Source organism: Dama dama, chromosome 5 (genome assembly GCF_033118175.1).
Source record: "Dama dama isolate Ldn47 chromosome 5, ASM3311817v1, whole genome shotgun sequence".
In the NCBI taxonomy this organism is placed as follows: domain Eukaryota; kingdom Metazoa; phylum Chordata; class Mammalia; order Artiodactyla; family Cervidae; genus Dama; species Dama dama.
Genome location: NC_083685.1, coordinates 65,121,734 through 65,148,451, shown reverse-complemented (window position 1 = coordinate 65,148,451; position 26,718 = coordinate 65,121,734). Strand labels below are relative to the sequence as shown.

Below are 26,718 nucleotides of genomic sequence, written 5' to 3'. Positions count from 1 at the left end.
TGGGAACTGCTGGTGCTCGGGAAAGAGAAATACAGCTGACCAGCCAGGCTGCCGTCTCCACAGCTGAATGGAGGCACTGTTCTTCCTGCTGGGGCATCTTCCAAGGCTGAGCCATCGTTTTAATCCAAATATAGCTAAATCGCCTCTGCTGCCCTCTGGGAACGGGCAAAACAGTTGTCCCTGGAAGTAGCCAGACTGTCCAGACCTCAGCAACTTTCCCGGTCTGAGGGGGAGCTGTTTACAGCACGAAGCGGTGAAAGGTGAATTATTCTGTGCTGACAGCTTTGGAAAGAACCAGAGACCGGTCCTCCCTCTAGGGAGGGCTTCTACCCCCTAAAGCAAGACAGAAGGGGCTGAGCTCCGGCCGCTGCGGCCTCGCCTGAGGGCGCCGCGCTGCCGCCCTGAGTCAGCACCCTGGAGAGCTGCCCCACCCCCTTCCTGAGCGGTGAGGTCAGCGCAGACGCGCCCGCGCAGCGGCAGAAGGAGCCGCGGCCACCAGGAAAAGCTCCGAAGAACAGAGTTGCAGCGACTCTCATGAAACTCTCTGAAACTCTCTGAAAACTCCAGAATCCAAGAGGCCTAGGGAGCAGGGTTCCAAAGAGCAACTCTGCTGACAAAATCTCGCCGTTGGCAGACAGGTGGGTGTGGCATTGCTCAGCACTTCCTGCCAAATTGCTTCACTGCTCAGTTATGATCTTCCTAAAAGGCAATCGTTGAGTCACTTCCTATGTTCCCCTGGAGCCACTGTTCTGGGCTCTCTGGTGCCGTGCTCCTGAGAGCTCCAAACTCACAGGAGTGGCTGAGCCTCCCAGTGGAGGTGCTTCTGCTGCAAGATCCAAATTAGACCACCTCCTCAGGCTCCTGGGGGCAGCTCTCCTCCCATCCGGGCGCTGAGTACGGAGGGAACTGTGTCCCCTGCCCAGGGGAAAAGCACCTGCTTTGACCGGCAGAGGCCCAAGGAGAGGGCCAGGCCAGAGAAGCCAGGCTCTGGCCTCTCTCTGGTCCACTGGTTCTCAAGTTGCTGGGGAGCTGTTCAGTGCAAATCAGGGGACCCACCAAAGGATGCTGAGTTGGTGCAGGTCCGGGGTGGGACCAGGAACCCCCCACCATCTCCAGGTGTCCTGTCCCACACTAGAGCCCTCCCCCAGAGGAAAGTACGCACCATTTGGGGCTCTGACACTGTCAGGGGTCACCATGGAGAGCTTACCGCCCTCATCAAATACCCAGCTCTCATTGAAGTGGTCCAACCTAGACAGCATATTAAAAAGCAGAGACATTACTTTGTCAACACAGGTCCATCTAGTCAAAGCTATGGTTTTTCCAGTAGTCATATATGGATGTGAGAGTTGGACTATAAAGAAAGCTGAGCACCAAAGAATTGATGCTTTTGAACTGTGGTGTTGGAGAAGACTCTTCAGAGTCCCTTGGACTGCAAGGAGATCCAACTAGTCCATCCTAAAGGAGATGGGTCCTGGATGTTCATTGGAAGGACTGATGCTGAAGCTGAAACTCCAATACTTTGACCACCTCGTGCGAAGAGTTGACTCATTGGAAAAGACCCTGATTCTGGGAGGGATTGGGGGCAGGAGGAGAAGGGGATGACAGAGGATGAGATGGCTGGATGGCATCACCGACTCAATGGACATGGGTTTGGGAGGACTCCGGGAGTTGATGATGGACAGGGAGGCCTGGCATGCTGCAGTTCATGGGGCCGCAGAGAGTCAGGGCTCATGAGGCACGCCCTGGCCACACAAGTGGCCTCTCCACAGCCCTGCCACCTGCCGCTGGTTTTCAGGAGGCTGAGGCAGTGTGGTTGAGTCCAGTCCTGGAGGATTGATAGCTGCACAGTGTGCTATCAGGAATGACAGACAAAAGGCAGCCCCCCACAGGAAACTGCCGGTATTTACTGGAATTGGCCTAGGAGACGGGCGCGCCTGTGGCTGACCTGAGTGGAGAGGCTTTTCTTGTCCAGTGGCAGAGAGCGAACGTGAGCGTGCCCTCACCTCCGCATAACGTCATTAACTAGGGGGACACGTTCGCAGCACCCTGGTGTTTCCCCCAGGACGACAGTTACAAGTGAGGTTCTCACCTACAAAACCAGTGCCGCCGTCCACCCAAGGATGGGTTAAGGAAGTTTCTGACGGGCTGCCTTGGAAACCTACCTATAACCATGACATGATTGCTTGGGGAATGTGCATTCTGAATTTCTCAAGTCTAATTTTGAGCAAATTTGGGGAACGTCATCTGCTAGCAAGTTAGGGACCGCCTCTATGACTCAGCGTTTGAATGTTTCTGAGGAGGCTGAGGGCAAAGCCTGACTCCAGAGGTCTGGTACTAAAGTGCCTACGAGGACCTCGAGCATTGACAGGGGGGTGGTCAGGTAGCGCCAGGCTCCAGGTGGCCTTTGGTCAAGGCCCATGAAGGAGACCGTGGGTGCTGCTCGGGCCGTGACCCCCCTTGCAGTGGGGCCAGTTGTCCCACCTGCCAATGAGGAAGGAAAGCGGAGGCAATGAGCTGCCAGGCTCTGGTCCAGAAGACAGAAAAGCCACTTTCTTCAACCACAAGGACATTACCTTTGTCTTCACTGACAAATCCCAGCAAGCCACAGGGCATTTCACTGGAAGATATTTGCGGACGAAAATACTCCTGGAGAGGTTGCTCTGGGTTATGTTTTCAAGCCTGTCCCGGATTCATTCCTAGCTGTGTACTGTAGCTCCACAGAAGCTGAGTAGGGTGACTCTACTGACCCACTGTCACCCATTTTGTTTGTGCTCACAACCCAAATAATTTTAAGAAGTACTTAGTGGGTCAACTGCAATGTCTCTTAGTCACATTTGGCTTAAACGTGTATGCTTAAATGTGCTCAGGAATACATACCAGAAAAAAAAAAAAACTCTTCTGTTTTTATGGCAGGACTGAAGCATGAAGCGAAAGTATAATGAAGAATTAAGAACAAAGTTTAAGTTTCAATAGATAATTCTGTGAAACTGCAAAACATCATCATTGCTAGAGGGGAGGAGATAGAGGAGGGAAAGACTATGCCCTTAGAGGCAGGAGTTGGTGAATTTGTTCATCTCAGAAACCTGAATTAGTAGTTCTATCAAACCATTCCAGAGCCTCTCACCATAATATATAAATATGCAGACTGAACAATTAGGAAACTGTGGTCCCTGGGTTTCAATGAGAATCTTTAGAAGGAAGACTAGAATACAGGTTCCTTGAGAAAATGAAAGGGCTAAGAGAACTACTTGAGACCCACTATGGAAATAAAAGGCCTCACTCTGGTTTGTGTCAGTAAGCCCAGTTACCACAGGGATGATGATAGAGGAGGGGTCCAATGTTACAAACCACTTCCAACAGGCAAAACCAGGCTCCAAATGTCTACGGGGCAGCACCTCACAAGCAAGACAAGGACATAATCTGCTCTCTCATCCATTGCTGTCTGACCCCAGGATCTTCTTCTAACCCGTCAGCTAAATTGAGAGAGCAGCTAGGACTAAAACTTGATAGGAAATCCCAAGGGATGAGTCTCATCTTACACACAATCCCCCTTTCTTTTCAAACCAATACTGCATTTCAAATAAAAGCATGCGTCCCTCCCTCCCTACTCATTCCTGAGGCAGCCACAGAGGTGAGCTGCGATTTCCCAATAGCGTCCTGAGCCAAAACACACGCGAGCGCACAGGAGCAGATCCAGACTTGCCGGCCCCGTGGAGATTGCGCAAAGGTTGGCCCACAACATGGAATAATGCAAGTGTGCATGAGGTGCTGAACATTCCATGCATGGCCTGCATATCAGATGGATGCCTGCATCCCAGGTGTGGTGCAAGGCCCCCCCCGGGGCCCGCGCAGTTAAATGCAGGTTCTATGCTATTAAGAAGACACACATCAACAGCTGATTTTGGCTCTGGAGACTTTTGGCTGCTCTATCCCAACCTTCTGGCACCTCCTGTCCACCCAATCTCCACCCTTCTCTCTGTACAGGAAATGATGCACTCTCTTACTGGGGTCACATGCCCACATCCACAGAAGCAATTGAGGAGAAAACACAAATCTCATAAACATGAACTTTATTAAACTACACATTACATAAAAGAACAAACATATAAATGGACCTTTAAATACATTCAGTTCATCTTAAAATTTATATATAAAATTATTTACATTTCTGCATTATATATTTAAATTATTTTTCCAAGCTTACTACCAATAAAAGGTAATAGAATGATCACCTGCTCACACAGATGCATACAAGTGGTCCACAGGGCTAAGCAAAACACCACTTCTCAGGAAACTCAGCTTATTAGATTTCAAAGCAACAACTCATTCTGAAGGTGCTTTCTTCTCAGCAAGCCTTTATGTGAGACCTCCACTGTGGAAATGCTGGAGTTTAGTTCTGGAAGCTGATCCCACGGCAGAGATGAGTTCTTGGCTATTCATGATGACTTGGACTCTGGGAGTTGGCAGAACCCTTGAAGACCACAGCAGAGGCCATGCCCCCACTTATGCAGACTGGGAAACAGAGGCTTAAGGAGAGGGAGTGACTTGCCAAAGCCTCACCTCATCAGTGAGGGAACAGGGATTTGGACCCTGCTTTCCAGGGTTCCCCAAGGAGCCACAACCCTGGCACTACCCACAAACCCACAAATTTTGACCTCTTTCACAGGCCCTAGGTTTCAAACAGGTTTGTCTGCATGGTTAAATACATGATTTTTTTTTTAAGGCTTTTGAGATGGTGAAAATGGCTCAGGATTCTCACAACCATCTTTGTGGAGCCCTGGAAATACTACTCAGGGCTATTTTTACAAGAGGTTTTGTGGTCAGGTGCCTTGTTTTCCTTTTCAGTTTAGCTGACTTATGGAAGCTCAGAGTTTCTAATTGATTTGGACGGAAGGCAACATTCTACAGCAGGGAGACTGTAACATCAACCGTATGGATTCACCAGGAATACATTACTATATTTGCCAAAATCCACCTCCCGCTGTCAGATCTAAAACAAAGTTTCACTAATAAGTGATCAAAAGTGAAAAAGTGGGAGAAAGGGCAGTTTTTAAATAATAAAAATGTTTCAAGAATTCCCCCACTTCCCAATTAGCTAGTTGGGACGGAAACAGTGAAATTGGAACCGAGTAGTATGTTTTTCTCTTTTGAATGAAGCCTTACTTTTTTTTTCTTCAAAATTTTCCTGATAGTATAAAGTCTTCTTAAAGCAATTTCAATTTTGGTCTGGTTTTTAAAACTTGACCTGGTTTTTCTCAGGATTTAAAACCACTGTACCAAAGAACAGACATCAACATTTAAAAATATCATGGAGAGAGAAAGTGACTCTTTCTCTCCAGGCTCCAGGTCACATTAGCAAAGGAGAAAGTCTGGGTTTATTCCTCCCTAGAGGAACTAGAGTGAACACAAGTCATAGCAGCCTTCACTCAGTTTTACAACAAATACTCAAATGAGAAAACAGAGAACGGGAAAGATGTGCTCAGCTGAACAGTCCTGACGACCTTCCATCAAAATATGGCACCTCTAAATTCTGGAAGCTCCAGCATTCTCCCAGGGGTGGCCACCCATCTACAGGGGAGGCTTGCCCCACAGTCCCAACACACCGGGAGCACCAGATTTCTGTCCATCAGTTTCACTTTCCCTCCTGTTCACCTCACCAAAGGTAGCAGGTGGAGATGAGCAAGGAACAGTCTTCAGGAAGACGGTGCCAACCACAGGACACCCAAATGCTTTGTGGCAGAAGTCCAGTTGCCCGCAATGCACAGCACGGGCAGGTGGAACCCTGAGGCCAGGGAACTAGGAAGATAAAAAATACCTTCATCATTTTTCCCCTGGGAGGCATTTCACTCTGTGAAAGGAACCAACTAAAACAACGTTTAATTTTTATAACAGTAAAAAATGTCACTGCTATATAAAAACTGGCCCCGAAATCTTGTTACTCGTCACCTAAGAACATCAGATGATGTTGAGTCAGACAACGACGTTGTCTGAATCGTCCACGGGTCTCTGTGTTTGGAGGACAGGGCTCAGCAGGTCCACCTCCCTGGCCGATGCGGAGCCGATGGTCCAGCGGGGATGTGGCTCCAGCAGGCTACACCTTCATGGGCACTGGCAGGTAGCACCAGCGGGGGGCTCTATGTGGAACAGACATTTAGGGTCGGCCTTTCGCACAAGTCAGTCCTCACCAACCGAACCCCAAAAGGCAAGCGGGGAGGGCGGATGCCCCTCACTTACGTAAGGGATGAAGCCCCTTCCCCAGCTCCGCACGATTGGCCTCCTTCAGCCGGAGGGAGGCCCTTTCGCCGGCCCCGCGGCCCTTCGGTGGGGTCTCTGCGCCGGCCCTGGGGCCCTCGGCGCACTCGGCCCCCTTCCGCAGGGTACGGGCGCTGCCGGCCCGCCGGAGGGCACCGCTGTCCTTGGGGGCGCTGTCCTCGGGGCCGCCCTTCACTCTCAGCTGCCGCTGAGACATGGTCCGCGTGAGGCCGGGGGCTCTGGCCAGAGCGGGAGAGTCGAGCCTCTGGCTTCGAGAGGAGGAAGCGACCGTGTTGCGAGCGAAGCTGGGGACCGTGGCCGGGCCCCGGGGCACGCTGGCAGCCGGCGGGGCGCAGGGCGGATCTCCGGGGCCATCGAGGCCCTGGGCGCCGGAGCGGCACGCCTTGTCCTCCTCGGGCTTCGGCCGCGGCACGTTGCGCAGGGGCTTGGCGCTGGGCTTCCTGAAGGAGCTCCGGAGCAGAGAGGGGGGCTCCCTCCCGGGCCGGGCCGCCGCCGTCGCGGGCCTCGCTGGCGACGCCTCCGAGGTCCCCCGCATGGAGCTGCGGCGCGCCAGGGGCGGGGGCGGGTCGGGCCCGCTGGGGGCCTCGCGGGGGCTGCCCTTGGGGGCCGGGGGCGCGCGGCCAGCGCGCGAGATGGGCACGACCCTGCGCATGCTCTCGTTCTCGCAGCCGGTCAGCGTTCTCACCGGCCGCACGGGCCCCGCCGGCCGCACGGGCCCCGCCGGCCCTGCGCTCCGCCGGGCGGCCCCGGCCCGGGACGGCCCCGCCAACGGCTGAGCCTCTCTGGGGGAGCTCCTCCTGAGGGCTGGCGCCTCCCTCCCTCTGGCCGGCCTGTCCCTGGGCGGTCCGCCCTTGCAGCTCTCCCGCTCGCTCCTCTCTGAGACGGAGCCCGAGCCGGGGGTGGAGGCAGCAGCGGGAGCCTCCGCAGTCATGCTACAGATGGGGTTGGAGGAGGCCTGACTGCCGCCCATCTCCCAGGCCCCGGGGGACATGGAGCCCTCCCCATCGCCCGCCTCGCCCGGGTCCCCCTCTAAGGGTCTGGAGTTGGCTCCCTCAGAGCAGTCCAGGGTCAGCGAGCAGTCGCTGGTGTCGGAGATGCAGAACAGAGGCCCAGGATCTTGGCGCTCAGGGTCACTGCTCCCCTCCGAGAGCGCAGCTGTGCCTCTGGGCTCATAAGGGGCTGCACCGCCATCCTGGGGGACAGGTCCCTGGCCGGGACCCACTTGGGCACCTCTGCCCACAGGCGTCGGGCTGCTATTGGTGGCGCCCAGGGACTGTGGGCTCTCACCCCTCACAGACACCAGCTCCATTGGGCTGCAGTCATTCCCAGTCAGCCTGGCCGGCTCCTCCGGGCCCTTGGGAGCCTGGAGGTCGAACTGGGCCAGCCCGGTCACCAGCTCATGCTCCCTAATCCCTAGAGCCAACGGTGAGAGTGGGGGCGAGGACCTCACAGGATCCATGCCCACCTGCGCGCTGCTCCTCTTTCGGAGGGTGTTGAGCCCACCGCGCCGAGGGTGGCGCAGAGCGCAGGTGGGATCCTCAGGGTGGGCTGCAGGGAGCCAGCTCAGCCAAGCCGTGGTGGGGTGGGGGTCTTCCTCCTGGCCCTCCAAGACCCTAGGTCTGTGCGCTAGGCTGGAGTCCTGGCCCCTCGGTTCTCTAGGCTCCCTGCAGGCTCCGTCGGGTGGCACCTGCCAGAGGCAGCCCTGGGATGAGTTGCTGGGCTTGAGTTTCTCAGGGCTGCCCATGGAGCTCTCCAGGAAGTTCAGCAGCTCCCGGTCGGCCATGGTGTCCAGGGAGAGGCGGGAGCGGCGGGTGGTGGGGGGCCTGCAGCAGAGAAACGGGGGCAGGTCCTCCGCGCCCCTCTTGGTCAACAGCTCCACATCATTCTCACTGCTGCTCCGGCCGAATCCAAACTCCCCCGCTGTCCAGGATCGCCGCTTCTGCTCCAGCTCCTTGAGCCGCTGCCGCTGCCTCAGCTCCTGCACCTGGCGTTCGTGGTTGTCCTGAAGGCAGGGTGGAGAGGGGGTAGATGCATGAGACGTGGCGACGGAGTGCAGTTCCAGAGCTAGCTATCCGAACACCCCAGCGAGAGACACTGGCTGGAGGAGAGCCCTGAGTTACGGGCTTCACTCACTGAGGGAGATGGCCTGTGTTTGCAGGTGCACGTGCCAGGAGCCTGGAGGCCTCTGTTCTCCTCAAGCTGCGTGGGCATGACCGGGACACACCAGGCCTGACCCCAACCATCTACCTAAGGTGGTCATCGGAACCTGGGGCCCAACTTCCAGTCAAGACGCTGTGCTCAGTGTGGGCTGTGACTGCACACATGTCCGTGACCTCAACTCCCAGGAAATGCAACTTGGTTTCTAAGTAGGGTGAAACAGAAGGGACTTCCAGGAGTACCATTTAAACACAGAAAAATACTACGGGTATTAAAAGGAGTCTGAATCAGTGTACACATACATACATATACACATATATCTACACACACACACTCATGTGCACACATTCTACTTAGGGATTTGGATGCAGAAATGCAGACTCAGGATATTAAGAGATGCCTGTGATCTCTGAATGCTCCCTGGTAAACACCAGAAATGCCACAGAGGCTCTGTCCCTTGTGCCCTACACACTTCCCACAATCAGAGAAGAGGATCTGCTTTATCAACCGTTCTGCCTTTCACCCTGCCCCAAGGAGCCAGCCCTCCTCCAACAAAACCGAACAGAACAAATGCACACACCAAACACAGTTTACTGCCTGCACCTTAACTATACTCGTGCCACGTAAATGTGAGGAGCACACAACCCAAATCTGTTATCGTTAGTGCTTTTTACTTGAAAATCAATTTCCGCAAACAGTGGACTTTCCCTTCCAAGTGGTGCACTTTCCCTTCCAAGTTTCTGTGAGCCTCTGGCTCTGACCACCGGGGACTCTGGGCCCCTCCTGCAAGCCTCGGCCTCCCCAGAGTCCCCAGGTCTTCTTTCAGGGCTGCCTGCAGAGCGCACAGGGCCAGCTCCTGGCTCTCAGGACAGCTGGGTTGAGAGCGTCACCCAGGCAGCCTCACAAGCGTGGAGAACTCCAACTGGGAGTGAAGGTCTCAGGGCCAGTTTGGCCAGTACCACCCCACCAGCACCTCCCCTGCTGACCTCACTGCTTGGACAGAGGAGTGGAAACGTGGCCACAGGCTCAGCCTCCTTTTCAGCAGACAGAGAAACGCGGTTTGAGAACTCCAGTCACTCTGAGCTACTCATTTGGGGCTGCAGAGACAGTGAGCAGCCCCTCAAAGAAAGTCAGCTGTGGACAAACGTGCGCTTAGTATTGAGGGAAAGAGGCGCACAGGGGTATGTGGTTCCTTATCGACACCTGAATTGGTGGGCTGTTATTCTGTTTTTAGTTGGCAGTTGAAAGTTTTATGTGCAAAGTCAAGAAACCCAAAGAGTTTTCTGGATTCTGCATGAACTCAGAGATTATGAATGGGAGGCTGATGGGCAAGGCTGCAGCGGTTGTGTGCAGACAGCAGCTGCTCCCTCAGTCTCTGGGCATTCTGAAGCCTGCTCTGGCCACGGACAGCCTGGTTCCCCAGATGCCGACCCCTGACAATGGCTACAGAGCTCAAAAGACGGGCAAAGGGGCCTTCCGATCACCCCACTGCGAGAAAGGTCCCCCTGAAGGAGGAAAGTGTCTCCTGGGAAGACAGAAGGATCTTCAAAGAGATGCCTTAATAGCGTGACTGCCATCCTAAACAAGCCTGACGAACAAAACACTTTTAGAGCATCAGAGCGAGCACTGGAATGAGCAGCACGCGTTAGGCTTGCCAACAGGGGAAGGCTCGGGGCTAAGAGGGCAGAGCCTGCCCGGAATCCTGGGGACAGCCAGGCAGCGCCCCTGGGGCCAGACCTTCCTGATGCTGTGAAGCCACCGAGGCCCCTTTCCGCCACAGGCAGGGCCAGGCTGGGCAGAGGAGAGGCAGAAATCCAGACAACTCAGAAAACGCGGAGCTGCCCCAAGCTGTACCTTCACTGCTTTGTTGAACCTGACGCAGAAGTCTCTGAATATCTGCAGGCACTCGTCTAGCTTCACGGTGTCCTTGTCTTCGCAGAAGAAGTCGATGAGGGTGTGGGCCTCGACCTGGAGCTCTCGCTTCCGCCGCTCCAGCTCGGCCAGCTTTTCTAGGGCAAACTGCGGGGGAAGGACAGACGGCAGACGTGGAGGTGAGCGCTCGGCAGCCGCCAGGGCCCGGGGCTCCATCTCAGATCTTACAGCGGGACCCCCAGAGCCGACAGGGGAGTGAGTCACCCCAAACAAAACTCCGGGGAGCAAGGTGGACCCCTGTGTGAGGGGAGCCAGAGGAGCTGAGGAGCTTTAACCTGGAGGCTATCGCCAACCCAGAGTCCCCCCGTAATGTCACTGGACACACGGCACCAGCATAGAGTTGGCGTCATTAAGGAAAACCCCATCTGCCCCTGTTCTTCCTGCCCTCATGACTGAGTCACACACTGGTCATGGGTCCGCTTCAGGGCCCCAGAAGTCTCTTGTGTTGACCAGTTGTCTTATTCACAGTTTGGAAGGGTTTAAACTTAACCCCAAATGAGCACTGTTAGGCTCACACTGAAGCCTCATGTGCTTTCTTTTTCACTGGGAAACAAGGATTTTATGAAGAAGGCATGCAATGGGGTTGCATGAAATCACACTTTAATTGGGTTGGCCAAAAAGTTTGTTCCGGTTTTTCTACAAGTTTTTTTCCCTGAACCGACTTTTTGGCCAAACTGATATTTGAGAAACTTCTTCTGGGTAGAGGGCCAGGCCTGGGCAATGGTGATGCTGTGGACTGCCCCCTGGCCACTGGGCTCGCGTGTGGAACACAAAGGAGAATCTCAAGAGAAAGAGAAAGTTTAAGAAGATGAGCTCCTTCCTATCCACTCCGCACACCATCCCCTTTCAAAGCCCTATTCTCACACCAAATGCCTTCGAGAAGTAGTAGGAAACCAAAACTATTTAGGAAATGAAATGCCAGAGAAAGGAACCATCTAAGTCAGTAGCCCGAGGCAGTGTGTGCATTCACGCTATGTTTTTCTTCATGGAGGGAAGGGTATTAATGGAAGGATAAATCTCTGCCTGTCGTTCTTGCACAGGGGGAAAGATGGATCCTAGCCAAGAACAGCTCAACTGCAGAAAAACAGGACTTTGACAGGAACCTTCATGGGAGCTTACTCTACCTGGGATATCTCATCGTCAGATCCTGTGGGGACAGCAGAGTGCCTGGATGCTTGCAGGCCGCCCAGGACTTGGAGAGTGACGCTTTCTGAACTGAGCCTGCAAAGTCACCATGCTTGGAGTCACTGGCCAAGAGCTAGTTTCTGAACTCTTCCCTCATGGTTGGGGCCACAGATGAAAAAGTTCAAAGCAACGCTAGCAAAGCGTGAATGACACAATGGTAGTTGTGGTAGCCAACTTTTCAACTCAAACTTGTCTGCTATGGAGTGTCAAGTCCACCCCAGCGCACCTGATACTTCTCACCCAAAGGGTCAAAATGTGAAACAGATCTGCAAATAGTAGATCATTTTTCTACTCAAAAACCTTCAATGGGGCTTCCCTGGTGGCTCAGTAGTGAAGAGTCTGCCTGCCAATGCAGGAGACACGGGTTCGATCCCTGTTCCAGGAAGATCCCATATGCCGTGGAGCAACTAAGCCCGTCTGCCACAACTATCCAGCCTGTGCTCCAGAGCCCGGGAGCTGTAAACACTGGGGCCCGCCCATCCCAGAGCCCGTGCTCTGCAACAAGAGAAGCCACGCAGTGAAAGCCCACACACTGCAACTGGAGAAAAAGTCGGAGCAGCAATGAAGACCCAGCACTGTCAAAATGATAAATAAAATAAATGATTTTTTAAAAAACCCTTCAATCGTTCCCCACCTGGCTCAGAGAGCAAAGTTTTCAGACTGGCATTCAGGGCCTTCTGTGGCCTGACCCTAACCTACATTAAAATTGTATTTCCCCTATTTAAAAAGAAAGTAAACTTGGGAAAAATAAGCAGCTGTATGGAATATTCTACTTACATAGATAAAAATGAGTACCAGGAAGATGAGTTTAGAGTGAAAACAAGACTGCCTCTCAGCAGCTGTGTGGGTGTGCGACTCTGCATCGTAAGCTTTCCTGTGCTGCCATTTCACAGAAGAAATTAACATCTCATATAAGAACCGAGAAACAAGCCTCCAGAATGCTCCTCTCAACGTGTGGCAGGCTTTCTCCTCACATTCCTGGATCGTTCCATTTGTCTGAACAGGCTTATTTATTGCTGAGTGTTTTCCTAGCTCCTGTTCATGTGATTCTGTGGTGATGTCTACTTAGTTGTCTCAGAGAAGAAAATCTGTGCACTTTTAAGGGAAAATGAAAGTTCAGTGATGTTTGAAAGAAAATACAGAATACGTGTTTAATAATAAAAACAAACTCCCAGCAGAGCCAAACAGAATCAGGTGGTCACTGACGGGAGCTGCAGCTCACAGCGTCTGATGTGGCTTCATTTCAAGGAAACCAAGGGAGGCTGTGGCTGACCTTGGTCTGATCTTCAAGCACACGGTCCCTTTCCCACCTCCCAGGGCAGCCCTGCCTCATGCATCCCGGCTCATAAGCCTCAAAGCCCTGACACCGAGCTTTCAAGATCTGTTTGGCAAAGGCAAATTGAGTAGCACACCATTTCCTGAAGACTGAAAGCATGAAGAGGTGCCACTTTTTTTTTTTTTAAATAAGGAAGATAAAAGAAGTATGTCAGACTATGTGATTAGTGAGTCACGATGAGCTGTCACAAACAGGTCCACTCTGCTGGGTTCTGTTGATGTTACTCGGGGCAGCTCCCACCACACCCTGTGGGCCAGTGGATCGGGGTGGTAGGAGGCACTGACTCCAGCGTGCTCTCCTGCCTCCCTATAAAACATGCCAAAACGGAGCTTGTTTCTTCCACAGAAACAACTGAAGGAAGAACAGCCCAAGTGCTCAGGTGTCTTCAGTGAGAACCTCATTCTGGCATCCAGAAGTTTAACTGGGAGGCAGGAACTCCAGAACTGAGCTTTCGAACCAAAACCTGAGTTGCCAGGCAGCAGCCGCCAAGCGTAAGCATAAGTGATCCCAGTCCACGTGGGAGTGGGTGCCATCCTGCAGACCAAGCAGAAATAAACAGAGACCCCATCTCTAACCGAGGGCTCAGGGTTGGACATATTCCACATCCTCTGCCAGAAAACCAATCCAGCAAAGGATGCATGCTCATCTGCTCAGTCGTGTCCAACTCTTAGCAACTTCATGTACTGTAGCCTGCCAGGCTCCTCTGTCCATGGAATTTTCCAGGCAAGAATACTGGAGTGGGTTGCCATTTCCTTCTCCAGGGGATCTTCCTGACCCAGGGATCAAACCTGGGTCTCCTGCGTCTCCTGCATTGCAGCCAGATGCTTTACTGCTGAGCCACTGGGGACGCCCCCATAAAGACTGGCCACTGAAATATCAAGTTCCTTTGACTAGCGTAGGGGGGAAAACATGAATGGGAACCTGCTGCTTCCACAAACACAGCCCTGCAAACGTAAGTGGCCTCACAGGGCCACTGAGGAGATCAGAGGGACTGACTCGAATCACTCACCTGAAGGAAATCTTCCATCTGCTGACACAGCTCTCGATCCCGCTGGATGTTCTCCTTGAGAGTCTTCGTCCTGACAAAGAGCGAGTGCAGCTCCACCTCTGTGTTGTCCAGAGATAATCTGAAAGAAAAAAGGAGAGAGTGGGCAGCTGGCACCAGGGTTGAGGGGGCAGTCACTCCAGGGATATCAAACGGGACCCTGGCAATAGAGGGGAGGGCTGCTGCAATTACCTTTACTACCCTCTACCTTTATAGTTTCCTCCTATGTTTTTCTAAGAGGCGATTCCTGCCTAAAGACACATAATGGTTCAAAGAGAGCAGGCTGTAATTTTGTTCTTGCTGGAGAGATAACCAAAAGCACAGGACTTGCGAAGCTTTTCATAAACTAGGTCTCAACAGCTTTATGCCATCAGCATTAGCGTCCAGCAGGACTCACTTACTTATACTTTCCTCTGGTCACAAAAATGCAAATACAAAAGCCCTAACCCATGAAAAGCAAGGTGGCGGCACATGCTGATAACCAGGACGCTAACGGGGATGCAGAGACACTGAACAGACGGCACGTTGCCCGCCACAAGCAACCAGAGTCCATCCTCTGCGTCTTAGAGAGGAGGGACACACAGCTAAGAGTTCTGCAGAGAAATGGTGGGGTTGCTGGCAAGGCTTTTGTTATAAATGTCACACTGAGATCAATAGAGCATGAATGATGTTCGTGTCACCTGGGAAAGTGAACAGGTGAAACCTAAGTCCAGGAGGAATTCAATTAGCACGTTCATAGATCAAGATGCTTTCAAGCTTCCATTGTCAATTCTAACTTTTCTTTACACAGCAGTTTTCCACCTCCACTGGTCACTGGCACCCGCCTGTGTCCTATGTCCATACTTCAATTTCCAGTTCAAATAAACCTTAGTAAGTTTTTCCTAAGACAATATCTAGCTAACCTTCCCCATCTAACTCTGACCAGAAATGGAACCGTTATTTCTATGTGTATCTTTTAGAAACATTTCTGTACTAGAAGGAAGAAAAAATATTTCCACGCAAACTTCTTTTAGTAATTCAAAAGTGAAAACAGTTTACATCTTAGCAGATGCCCATTCTGTGGGAGGAACACTCTGGTGATCTGTAACTATGAACTATATCAACTGTTCACACTTAGGACCGACCCTCTCACTTTGAAAAAGATACCATCCATGATTAGACATTCTCAGGCAGTATCCCTGAGATGCGGGCCGGTGGTGGGCGGGGCTGGAAAAGCTCTGGTTGGCGTGTTTATGCATCTGGTTCACAGCTGTCCCAACTGGATAGAGTCCCTCAGATAACAAGCAGATGACATGCACTGGGTTGATACGTGAGGTGACTGCTGGTGTCTGCTCATGGGACACGGCTGTGGCTGTGGGTATCTTTCCCCAGCTCCGTAATCGACAGTGCCACTTGGGACCTTGAAGTCAGCCATGGCAGCAGTATTTATACCATGGAAATCAGCAGTAGCTACAGATCAGGACCTTTTTCCTTAAAAAGCTGGCTATGGGACACTACCACCATTTAACATTTACATGCGTGGGTATGTATTGTAAATTTAAAAGCACAGGACTTAGAATGGATACACAGATTATAGCTACATTAAAATACACATCTATATGAGAATAAGAAGCAAAGAATAGGGATGTAAATAGAGCTTTATGTTTGTTAGACACTTTCTCTGTAAAGCTGAGTGACTAATTTAAAACAAAATCCTTTCACAGCCCTTGATATGGTTCCAACTTCTTTTAATGCAATAGAAAGTAAACGTACCATGTTAGATTCTAAAGGAATCAGGGAGGTAGGGCCCTGAGAGCTTGACTGATGTATCCCATCTCCAAGTGCTATGTTCTTTGAGCCCTGTCTTTTGGGTGTGGAGGTATTTGAAGTTCTTAATCCATATACATACATTTTTACACTGATGATATTCATTAGAATAAACTGCAATAGGGTTTTTTTAGATTAAAAATAAAGATTAATTTTTCAAAACCCCCCTAATTCCAAAGGTGCACACACACCTCTGTAAGCAAATGAAAGGAAGGTCTGAAAGTTCAACTAGGCAAAACTTCTGAAAGTTCAAACCTGAATCCAGAAGTTGTAAAATATTCATCAGTTTTCATAAGAAGGTAGTTAAGAAAAAAACAACAACCATATTCTTCCTTGATTACCTGGCAGCCTCCTGAACATGAAGCAATTTTTCAGAAAAATTTAGAAGCATAGCATCTTTCTTTTGGGCTTCCTGGAACAAAAACAGAATTTTATCTCACTCTATGGGGACAAAACTGGAATTTTATCCACTATATGGAGAAATTTTTTTCAGGGCTTAAAGGAACCCTAAAATCACTGTCCCCCTTTAAGGCTTGATACAGTCAAAGTAATTCACAGAGACACAAACTTAGTCTGACATTCTCAGTAAGACTGACTGGAAATCTCCTACTCTCAAGAAACATTTAACTTCCCGGAGCAACTGATCCTGACATGAAACACAACACACGCGTGTGAAAACTCAGTGGAAGGAGGCGGCGGCTTCGCAGGGCCCACGACTCCCCAGGGAATCCAATCCATCCTGCCGAAAAACCACCACACCTGCGAGGACGCCTCCGTGTGACCCAGCCTCCAGCAGCTGTTAGGCCAGTCTGCAAACTGAGCTTAATGAGACGGCACATGGGCCACGGAGGAGTTTGGAGCCTTCCCCTGTTCAGAGGGCAAAAGGAAGGCAAGGATGAAGGGTGCAACTCAGGGAACCTCCCCACAAAGGACTGGGACCAAGCCACACAGCACCTGGAACGGGGATCTCAGGGCTGAGGAACACGTTTTCTGGTCTTAATGCCCTGAAAATGGACTCTTCAGTGAGTACCAGGTTCCACATGCCCTCTGTCTTCTGGAGAATATAGTAATAATAGGGTGTATTATTTATGGAGAATTTACTATATTCAGAACACTGAGCTAATAAGCACAGTCTGGAATTATCTTCCTCCACCTCCTCAATTACCGAGTTTTGAGGTTATCACTCCCCGCCCCTCATCATTAGATGAAGAAACTGAGGAACTTAAGGCTTACATAACTCGTCTGAGGAAGTACAGCTAATAAAGGACAGGTCAAGACTCTCCCTTCCATCCTGTTCAGAGGCTCACACTTAAGCCTGCAACACAGCTTTCCTGCCAGGTTAAGCTATGTCTACATGATTGCTGTCAAAACAAGGAGATGCAGGAGGAAAAACAAGCCCGCACAATTCATTATTTGAGATAATTTAACAACAAACAGGGAACTGTCCTTGGCTGATCTTTGGCTTTGTAACTAGTTATCTGGGGGTCACACATGTGTCTAAGTAGTGGACAGGGTTCAGACCCCAAACTCTGTGTGGATGGCAAGGCTCCCTCACCCCCAGTTCACAAAGAAAATGAACTGATCCATCCTCTCATTGCTCTGACCCCTCACTCTTTACACACAACTGGTCAAAACTCCAGTCGACTCAACACTAGAAAGAAATGTTTCAACACCCAGGCCTCTGCTCTCTATCCCATGGCCATCACTCGGCTTCTCAACTCTCCCAAACAATGAACGTCAGCTTCCACCAAGAAGCACCCCTATTTCTCTTCTCTCTCCACTCCAACCCATCCCCCATGCTGCCTCATTTTCCTAGGGAAAAAACATCCCTGGTCATGCCATGATGATGTGTACAAACCACTGCTGGCTCACCAGTGCTAAAGCATGAAATCCAAATTCCCCACCTGTGGGCGTGAATCCTTCATCACCCGGCTTCACCCACCTCTGTGCCCAGTCCCGACCCCCCACGTCCCTCCAGCCCTGTAACTCCAGGTGCACTCAACTCAGGAATCTGCACACAGCAACTTCTTGGCATCTACCATGCCCTCTTCTGACTGTTTGATGCCCCCTTACACCTCTGAAAGACTTCACAGCCCCAGCGGGGGTGCACGAACACTCTGTCAATCACTTCCACATACCTGTGCAACAAAGTGCAGGAGATTCATCCCAGGTTTGTTTGCTTTTGTGTCTGCCAATCTGAGCAAAGAAGACAGTTTAAATCCTACTGCATTGCCAGCATACCCTCCCTAAAGAAGACAAATCAAAAGGAAAAATATATATACACACATTTAGACAGACAGACAAAGTTGGAAATGCAACATTTAAAAATTTTTTTTGAACTTTACTTACAGCATTCATGATATTCCCTGCTTGTAGCACCAAGTGTAATATGGAGTGCAATTCCTCACAGGACATCAGCTCTGTCAGAAAGAGCACACACAGTACCTTAGAGAAGCCTGCCGCTCAGACACACATCAGACAGCTGCCACACCCAGGTTTAAGTGTGTCTGAAGCAAATGCTGACCCTAAGTTGTGTAAAAGACTGACACGAACAAAGCAGCGCATTGCACGGTGTATCTAATGTACCTCAGCTACTGGTGATGCCCATCCTGTTAAACTGGGAATCAAATACGGATGACACTTAAGTGTCCCGTATACTTCAAGGATGAAAATTTTCAACGAGTGGAAAATACAAAAATCTTAGGAAAAGCAGCATACTGTGTTATAGGAATAATCTCCTCAACAGTTATTTCTTTATTTTTTCCTTTATATCCTTTGAAATTGTGTTTACGGACTATGAAAATGAATAGTAAGCAGCATTTTGCTTAGCTGATGAGCTGTGAGGAGATACAAAATAAACAGGCCAGGATGATATGTAAATAACTTGCAAAGCTCCAACTCTTAGAGGCAGGTACCCAGAGAATCTTTCCATTTTATTCAAAACTAAACATTTTATTTGGATTGGCTTCAAGGTTTCAAAAGGAACTCAATCATTGTCATATTGGTAAACTAGTTCTTTAAACATAAATCTTTTGTATTACCCACCAAGACAAATAAACAATATTAAAATTTGTTAATGTATTTGAAAAGACAAAGAGATAATTTAATTACTAAAATTACAGTAGGTATAGGTAATAAAATGTCATCTATGATATTGTTAATATTCTCCATTATGTCTGGTATTACTTTCAAAAAGTTACACTTGGATCACTGCCTATACTGTGTTATCTAAGAAGGCCAGGTTTTAAAGGGTAACCAGATAAAAAACATTTCCATGGTACCCACAAATTTGCATTGCTTAATATGAAAACACACGCTTCCATCTCTGTTTGAACAGAGGAGACAATCCTTCCAAAGCTGCTGCGTTAGCCTTAGTACAGAAAGAAATTTTAAAAGGCCTCCACAGTGAAAGAAGAAAATGCTCTTAATTCCTAGTTTCTTCTCTAAGTGAAGAAAAGATAATGAGCCGAAGAAAATATGACTTAATGTCAACACAAGTCAGAGTCACTAAGCAGGGAAAACAATAGGAACAAGCAGTGTACCACCACAACTAGAGACGCAGAAAGTGACCAGGTGGGAATGAGGCCCGTGAGCCCAGGTGCCAAACGCAGGAAAGCAGGAGTCCAGTCCTCCTCCGAGCCGGAAGGAGGCGGCTCCGGCCAGCATTCTCACCAGCCTGCCTGCGGGAAAGCGAGCTCCCAACTCCGTGGAGGAGGCATCAGAGCGGCCTGAGCAGGCTCTCCACGAGGGCAAGCTGCTCAAAGGACCGGGAACGCCGGCTCGCTCCTCTCAGACGTAAGCGTCTGGAGGCGACCTGGGGGTGCGGGAGACACCGCTGGGGAGGGGTCAGGAGGGAAGGAGCCCTGCTTCCCGGAGAGCAGGGCGCAGGCTCAGAGTCTGCGGGGATGGGCAGGCGGCCGGGGCCCAGGCTGTGAGCACGCACCTCCATATACACACGACACACACAACGCATGCGCAATACACACAGGCTACACACGCACCACACAGAGAACACACAGCACATACATACTCTGCACACACACTGAACACACCACACACAACATACAGCACACACACAGAGAACACACAACACATACATACTCTGCACACACACTGAACACACCACACACAACATACAGCACACACACAGAGAACGCGCAACACATACATACTCTGCACACACACCACACCCACTGAACACACCACATACAACATACAGCACACAGAGAGAACACACAACTTATACATACTCTGCACACACACTGAACACACCACACACAACATACAGCACACACAGAGAGAACACGCAACTTATACATACTCTGCACACACACCACACACATGGAACACACCACACACAACATACAGCACACACACAACCACACACATACAGAGAACACACAACACATACATACTCTGCACACACACTGAACACACCACATACAACATACAGCACACACACAACCACACACATGCACCACACAGAGAACACACAACACATACATACTCTGCACACACACCACACACAGTAAACACACCACACACAACATACAGCACACACACAGAGAACATGCAACTTATACATACTCTGCACACACACCACACACACGGAACACACCACACACAACATACAGCACACACAACCACACACATACAGAGAACACGCAACTTATACTAACTCTGCACACACACTGAACACACCACACACAACATACAGCACACACACAGAGAACACGCAACTTATACATACTCTGCACACACACCACACACACGGAACACACCACACACAACATACAGCACACACACAACCACACAAATACAGAGAACACGCAACTTATACATACTCTGCACACACACTGAACACACCACACACAACATACAGAACACAGAGAACATGCAACTTATACATACTCTGCACACACACCACACACTGAACACACCACACACAACATACAGCACACACAGAGAGAACACACAACACATACATACTCTGCGCACACACCACACACACTGAACACACCACACACAACATACAGCACACACACAACCACATACACACACAGAAAGCTAATACAGGAGAGGAACAAGAGCATGCTGCAACCAACAGGCTTATTCCTAAACTTGAGATGAAAGATGGGCTTCCCTGGTGGCTCAGATGGTAAAGAATCTGCCTGCAGTGCAGGAGACCTGGTTTCGATCCCTGGGTCGGGAAGATCTCCGGGAGAAGAGAATGGCTACCACTCCAATATTTTTGCCTGGAGAATTCCATGGACAGAGGAGCCTGGTGGACGACAGTCCATGGGGTCACAAAAGAGTCAGAGACGAATGAGCGACTGACACTCTCACTTTCTGAGATGAAATGCCTTTCTTTTATTGGAGGATAATATGCTAATAAATTGACTGGTCAACTAATTAAATTAATTAATGGGGGGTAGTAAATGGAGCTAAACCTTAAATACCATCCTTGGTAACACATCATTTCCCTTTCTAGAGTGTATCAGAAATGGAACTTTCCATATCTACAACTCTTCAACTGAACAGTTTTTAAAAAATAGGCTGCTACCAAAATTAATAAAAACAAATTACACAACACATCATGTATTTACTCACCTTTTGTAGCGTTCCTTAGAATCGTCATATCTGTGTATAGAGAAGAACAAGAAGGTAGAAATTCCTTCTTTAGCACCATGGCTTCAATCCGCAGGGAATAGCTGGAAAACAAGAAGCAGAGCTGTAGCGTGTGATGCTGTAGACCTAAGAACCGTGCCCTGCCAAGAGCAGTGATGGGTGGTCCTTACTTTGGCACCTGGATTAAGCAGTGCAGAAAGGAGTCTGCCGGGGACAGCTTGGCCACATCTCCACTGAATGCCTTTAATTTCTTTATCTGAAAGACAAATGGAAAAGGGGGTCAAGGAAAAAGGACCAATGATTGAAATACAACATTATTTTAAATTCCACCTTAGAATTTCTTTCAGAAAATAAGGATTTCAAAGCTAAATTCAAATTAACAAAAATGCAGACCTAAGAAAAGAGAAAAGAAAGTCATCGACTAGTTTGTTGTTTCAAAGAAAAAACCCAAACAAGCAAGTTAGGGAGAGGAGAGCTGTGTCACTCATGTGGGTATAAACAGCCCCACACAAACCAGAGAGCTGGAGCCACTGGAGTGAGTCCTCAGGGGGTTACTAAGGGAGCCAGAAAGAAGATCAGGCCAAGGATGAAAATGTTGAGTAAGTCATAAGCTGGAGGGGAGATTCCTGTCTGGAAAAAAAAGAAGAGGCTCGATATATATAGTTACTATAGCAGAGCCTAAGTCACAAATGAAATGTCTTATTATTTTGAGTACTTTGGATATAAGATACTTAGACTGGGGGGCCTAACACAGATCTTCCTTCATGTTCCCCTTCATGTTTAGCAGCTTTATAGGGAGGGATCACTGGATGTGGAGGTGAGCACACACTGGTTTTCCAGCAAGAAGCTAGAGAGGAAAATGTCTTAAACAACTGAAAGATGTCAAGATCTTCCCCTCTGAAAAAGAGTCAGGTAAGGATCAGGAGAATCCCACTTCTATAAATTAAGACAAGAAGCATCTATGCTCCAGCTCTCCAGGCACATACTACAAACACAACAAGATGAACCAGGCATCTACACAAGGTGATGGAATCATAGTGAGTATCACTTGCATCTGCTGCTCATCTTTATTTCTGAAAATGTCCACAATGAACATGTACTAGTCCTGTAAAAAGTTAAACTAAACTAAAAGTTATTAAATACACAAATATTCCTTCAACTGTGGTAAAGGAAAAAAATAAAAGAGTTTTGACACAGGAATATAACAGCTAACAAGGAGGGATGGAGGCATAGAAGGTTCTCAAACTGTGCCTTCCCCACACAGAAAACAGGACCAACCCCAAACACATTCCTGGCCACTGTACTGGAGTTTTCCAACAGAAACACTTCATGGTCAGTAGCACCTTGAGACTGCTAGAGTTTTGTAATAACCTGTATGGGAAAAGAGTCTGACAGAGAATAGATGTGTGTATGTGTATAATCCTGAATCACTTTGCTGTACATCTGAAACTAACACAGAGTGCAAATTAACTATAATTAAAAACAAACAAACAAAAAGACTGCTACAGTAAAGCCGACAGTCTATCCTTGTAGCTAACTGTTCCCAGTAAGCACTTAACACTTTATAAAGCTTTCTCTTTCCTACCCCTGGATTATGTTATGTGCCAATATCTCACATTATTATGTGCCCATAATAATAACCTAATTTTTAAACCTCTTGAAAAATAGGAATTAACAGTTCAAAAACTGGGAGGAGGGAGTATTTGCAAAGATCCCCAAACTGAAACATCTGCATCAATTTTTTTCTGAAATGTAAAATGTAACAGTGCAGATGCACACCTCAGAGTCCCCAGTATTAAGTCTGGGCCTTAAGACTACATTTTCTTCCTAATGGGCAGAAAACAGCCATTTATAGAACTGCATTATTTCCCCTACCTTTAGGGCCTCAAAGTGAATTTTTTGTTTTCAGCCTTACTAAGTTTAAGGAGAGATGGAACTTCTGCATTAGTTAAACCCAAACTAGTGCCTACTTTCTGAACTGAAAAGCCACAGGATGAATTCTGATCCCTCCTGAACTAGAGCCTCACGATTCACCATATATGGGCAGGGGCAGAGTGGAGTTGTCTGTGTCTTATAAAACCACATATGTAGCATGGGCAAAACTTCTGAGAATCACAGCACGGCTTCCTGTCTGAAGCACAAGACCAGGTCATGCTAAGTACACTCAGTAGATATTTCTATTAAACATGTGCTGAACTGTAAATGAACAATGATTAACTGCCTTCTCTTATATAATGAGTGAAAAATGTTTATGGAGTTCAAGAGAATAGTGATACTAAAGATAGTATTTGATTTAAATGCCATGTATACAGTTCTTAATTCCATTTCAAAATGAGATTTATGTTCATTAAGAGGGATTACTGTGCCTTCACAGTGAGGGAGGTAAAAAAGAGAGGTGGACAAACCCTGTAATTATTGTGTATTCTCATCACCATCAAAAAGCATTTATCAAACGTTGTTAGGCATCGTTTTCTTGGCTGAGCCAAGAGACTCTCATTATGACCTGGCTCTGCCCGGTTTCTGCCCTAACAGCAAACAGCCTGCTCCTTAAGACTCATGCATTCCACAGAGCAGGCCTCCTTCATCCCGGCTAAGTCCACTCACATGGCCGTGAAACAGCAGGGTTTCCCACCAAATGGCAGACCCACCCAACAGAAGACCCCAGGGCTTTCTCCTCTCCCAGGAGCAGAGTGAACAAACAAGGTAAGAATGCGGTGATAAAAACATCAGGAGAGGCAAGTCAGCTTGCTGCTACAGACAGCAGCGCCACCTCCAGCCCCAAGTCCCTGACGCTGAGCCGGCGGAGGGGTACCAGCACCCGCAGAGGGCACGGCTCCGCCACGGCCCGCGGCTCCTTGTCAAGCCCCCTCTCAGGGCCCAGGCAGGGAACATGCTTTCATTTCTGGGTCTACCATCTCCCTCTTCCCTGGGAACTCACTTGGTAAAGAACCCACCTGCAATGCAGGAGACCCAGGTTCGATCCCTGGGTCAGGAAGATCCCCTGGAGAAGGGAATGGTAACACATTCCAGTCTTGCCTGGAGAACTCCACGGACAGAGGAGCCTGGTGGGGTCGCCAGGAATTGGACACGACCTAGCAATTAAACCACCACCATCTCCCTCTACAAGTTTTAAACACGAGTTTGAGGCAAGATGAACAGAATGTGCCAGATAAAAAGCTTTGTGGTGGAGGGCAGAGGACACCAGGAAACAAATGAATGGGGGTGAGCTGGCGGCTGGTCCCGTTCACCAGGTCAGCTGCTGCTAACACTCACACTGGTGCCTCGGTTCCCTGTGAGAGCAGAGGTGACGCAGGCCTGGGGCGCTGGTCTGGAGCAGCCAGGGGGTGGGGAACCCTTGTCCTTCCGTCCTCAGAGGGAGGTGGCAAGGGTGGCCTGGGAGCTGCCCAGGGTTAGATGAGTCAGGCCAAGCCCCCCGCCCTCCAGGGCCCGTCTGTCCTGTGGCATCAGACAGGGTCTCGTCTGTCACCCGAGGAAGCTTACAATGTCACCGTAAGGATCAAATGAAAAAAATACAGCCAGCCACCACGGGGATGATTTACCGACTTTCTGTGTGCCCAGAGCTGAGCCGAGCACTCGCTCCCTGTAGCCCCAGCTAGTGCCGGGAACACAGGGCAGGCAGTCAGCGCATGGCCACCCCCGTGCTGTAAATGGGCACGGGATGTACCCCACGGGCTGAGCAAGGCGCAGTCATGCGCCCGCTGATGCATTTATTAGCGTGTTTCTGCCACAGTCCTCAGCCTCTTTCACTTGGCCCTGCCTCCTCCTTGGCCTCTTCTCCAGCCTCAGCCCTCCACCTGGGGCTCTAGGGTCGCCCCCGTCATGTCGGGGTCCGGGAGGTGGCCAGAGCCACCCAGCACTTGGCAAAGCGAGCCGGTCCCTGCAGGGGCAGCGGACGGGAGGTGGCTCCTCCCCGGGGAGGCACACAGCCCCCAGGGAGGGGCTGGGGGAGCGCTGCCGGGCGGCCTGGGGGACTGTTGGGGCGTTCCTGCAGGAAGCTCGGCTCCGGAGAAGGGTGTGCCCGGCAAAGGCCAGGAGGCGGGAATGTAAACGAGCGGAGTGTGACCGAACTTGTCAGATACACAGACCTAGGGGACCCTGCAGGGGGAGGGACGGCGGGTCTCGGGGCTGGAAAGGCCCTGCGGGACCCCAAGGCCTCAGCGGGACCCCCAAGGCCTCAGCGGGACCCCAAGGCCCTGCAGGACCCCAAGGCCTCAGCGGGACCCCCAAGGCCCTGCAGGACCCCAAGGCCTCAGCGGGACCCCAAGGCCTCAGTGGGACCCCAAGGCCCTGCAGGACCCCAAGGCCTCAGCAGGATCCCAAGGCCTCAGCGGGACCCCAAGGCCTCAGCAGGACCCTAAAGCTTCAGCGGGACCCTGTCTTGTCTCTGGGGTCAGCTGATCGTCTGCGGGTGAGAGTGCCTGGGGATCCTCATGGCAGTGCTGGGGTGGGTTTTGGTCACCTCGTCCTTAACCGCTTCTTCCCTCTGAATTATTCCCACACACAACTCAAAACACTGGGTTCTTTAAAACATGAGAGGTTGGACAGCTAAGTTGCTTCTTTGGAAGACCCCTAAGTCTTCCACAGCCTTTGCATTTGAAGATTTTTCAAATTTAATTTTCAATTGCCTCTGATTTTTAAATTAGGAAGGAAGATATTAAGGAAATCATATTTAACCTCCTCCCTCTTCAGTGGCATAAAGCTGGCAGCCTCCCCTCACGCTTAACTCCCACTGAGTTGGAAATTCAGAGCTCTGTTATTAATTACAGGAGCAGTGCTCAGGAGCAGGCATGAGAAATGCCCAAGCAGGAATAAGATTTCCAGAGCAACCGAATCTTCTTAAAAACTCAATTCATTAAAACTATCCATCCTAATAAAAGGTCTTGAGCACATCTGAAACACAATACTGTAAAGCAATTTAGTTCCATTACAAAGAAAGATTCTGGAATGCCATTCTTCACAAAAATGATTAAGGAGCGTTCAGCAGGTAGGATCCAGGGTGAACTGTGAGCTAACATACTTTACCCTCAATTCTGTAAGACCCTTTACTAACAGTAACAAATGCTGTTAACTAATCCTGGCTTTGGAAAATTACAATTAATTTGTGAACAGAAACCTGAGGTGAAGAGAGCAGCTCAGAATACCTAAACATCCAGTTACCCACTAAGACCCTCAGTTTGGCATTGTGAGGTTATCACTGACGGAAAAGAAAAAAGCATAAATACATTTTTTTTGGTTATTAATGGCACTAAAATCAAGTTCCATAAATTATGTCTGGGAAAAGGAGAGAGACTAGGGAGGGAGGAACCAGCAGCATATGGAAAAGGGTAACTTACAC

At 49.7% G+C, this 26,718-nt stretch overlaps 1 protein-coding gene across 3 annotated transcripts in view; it reads right to left on the bottom strand.

Moving 5' to 3' along the window:
• Positions 1-4,053: 4,053 nt before the first annotated feature.
• FHDC1 (FH2 domain containing 1) overlaps positions 4,054-26,718 on the bottom strand; it is a 40,968-nt gene continuing 18,303 nt past the window's right edge. For all 3 annotated transcript variants that reach the window (XM_061142524.1, XM_061142523.1, XM_061142525.1), the window contains exons 5-12: positions 21,533-21,618; positions 21,345-21,445; positions 18,084-18,154; positions 17,873-17,980; positions 16,076-16,146; positions 13,893-14,010; positions 10,285-10,449; positions 4,054-8,275 (exon numbers count right to left, since the gene is read on the bottom strand). In XM_061142524.1, the coding sequence (XP_060998507.1) occupies positions 6,227-8,275; positions 10,285-10,449; positions 13,893-14,010; positions 16,076-16,146; positions 17,873-17,980; positions 18,084-18,154; positions 21,345-21,445; positions 21,533-21,618 (2,769 nt within the window). In that variant the 3' untranslated portion in view covers positions 4,054-6,226. The remainder of the gene's footprint in view (positions 8,276-10,284; positions 10,450-13,892; positions 14,011-16,075; positions 16,147-17,872; positions 17,981-18,083; positions 18,155-21,344; positions 21,446-21,532; positions 21,619-26,718) is intronic.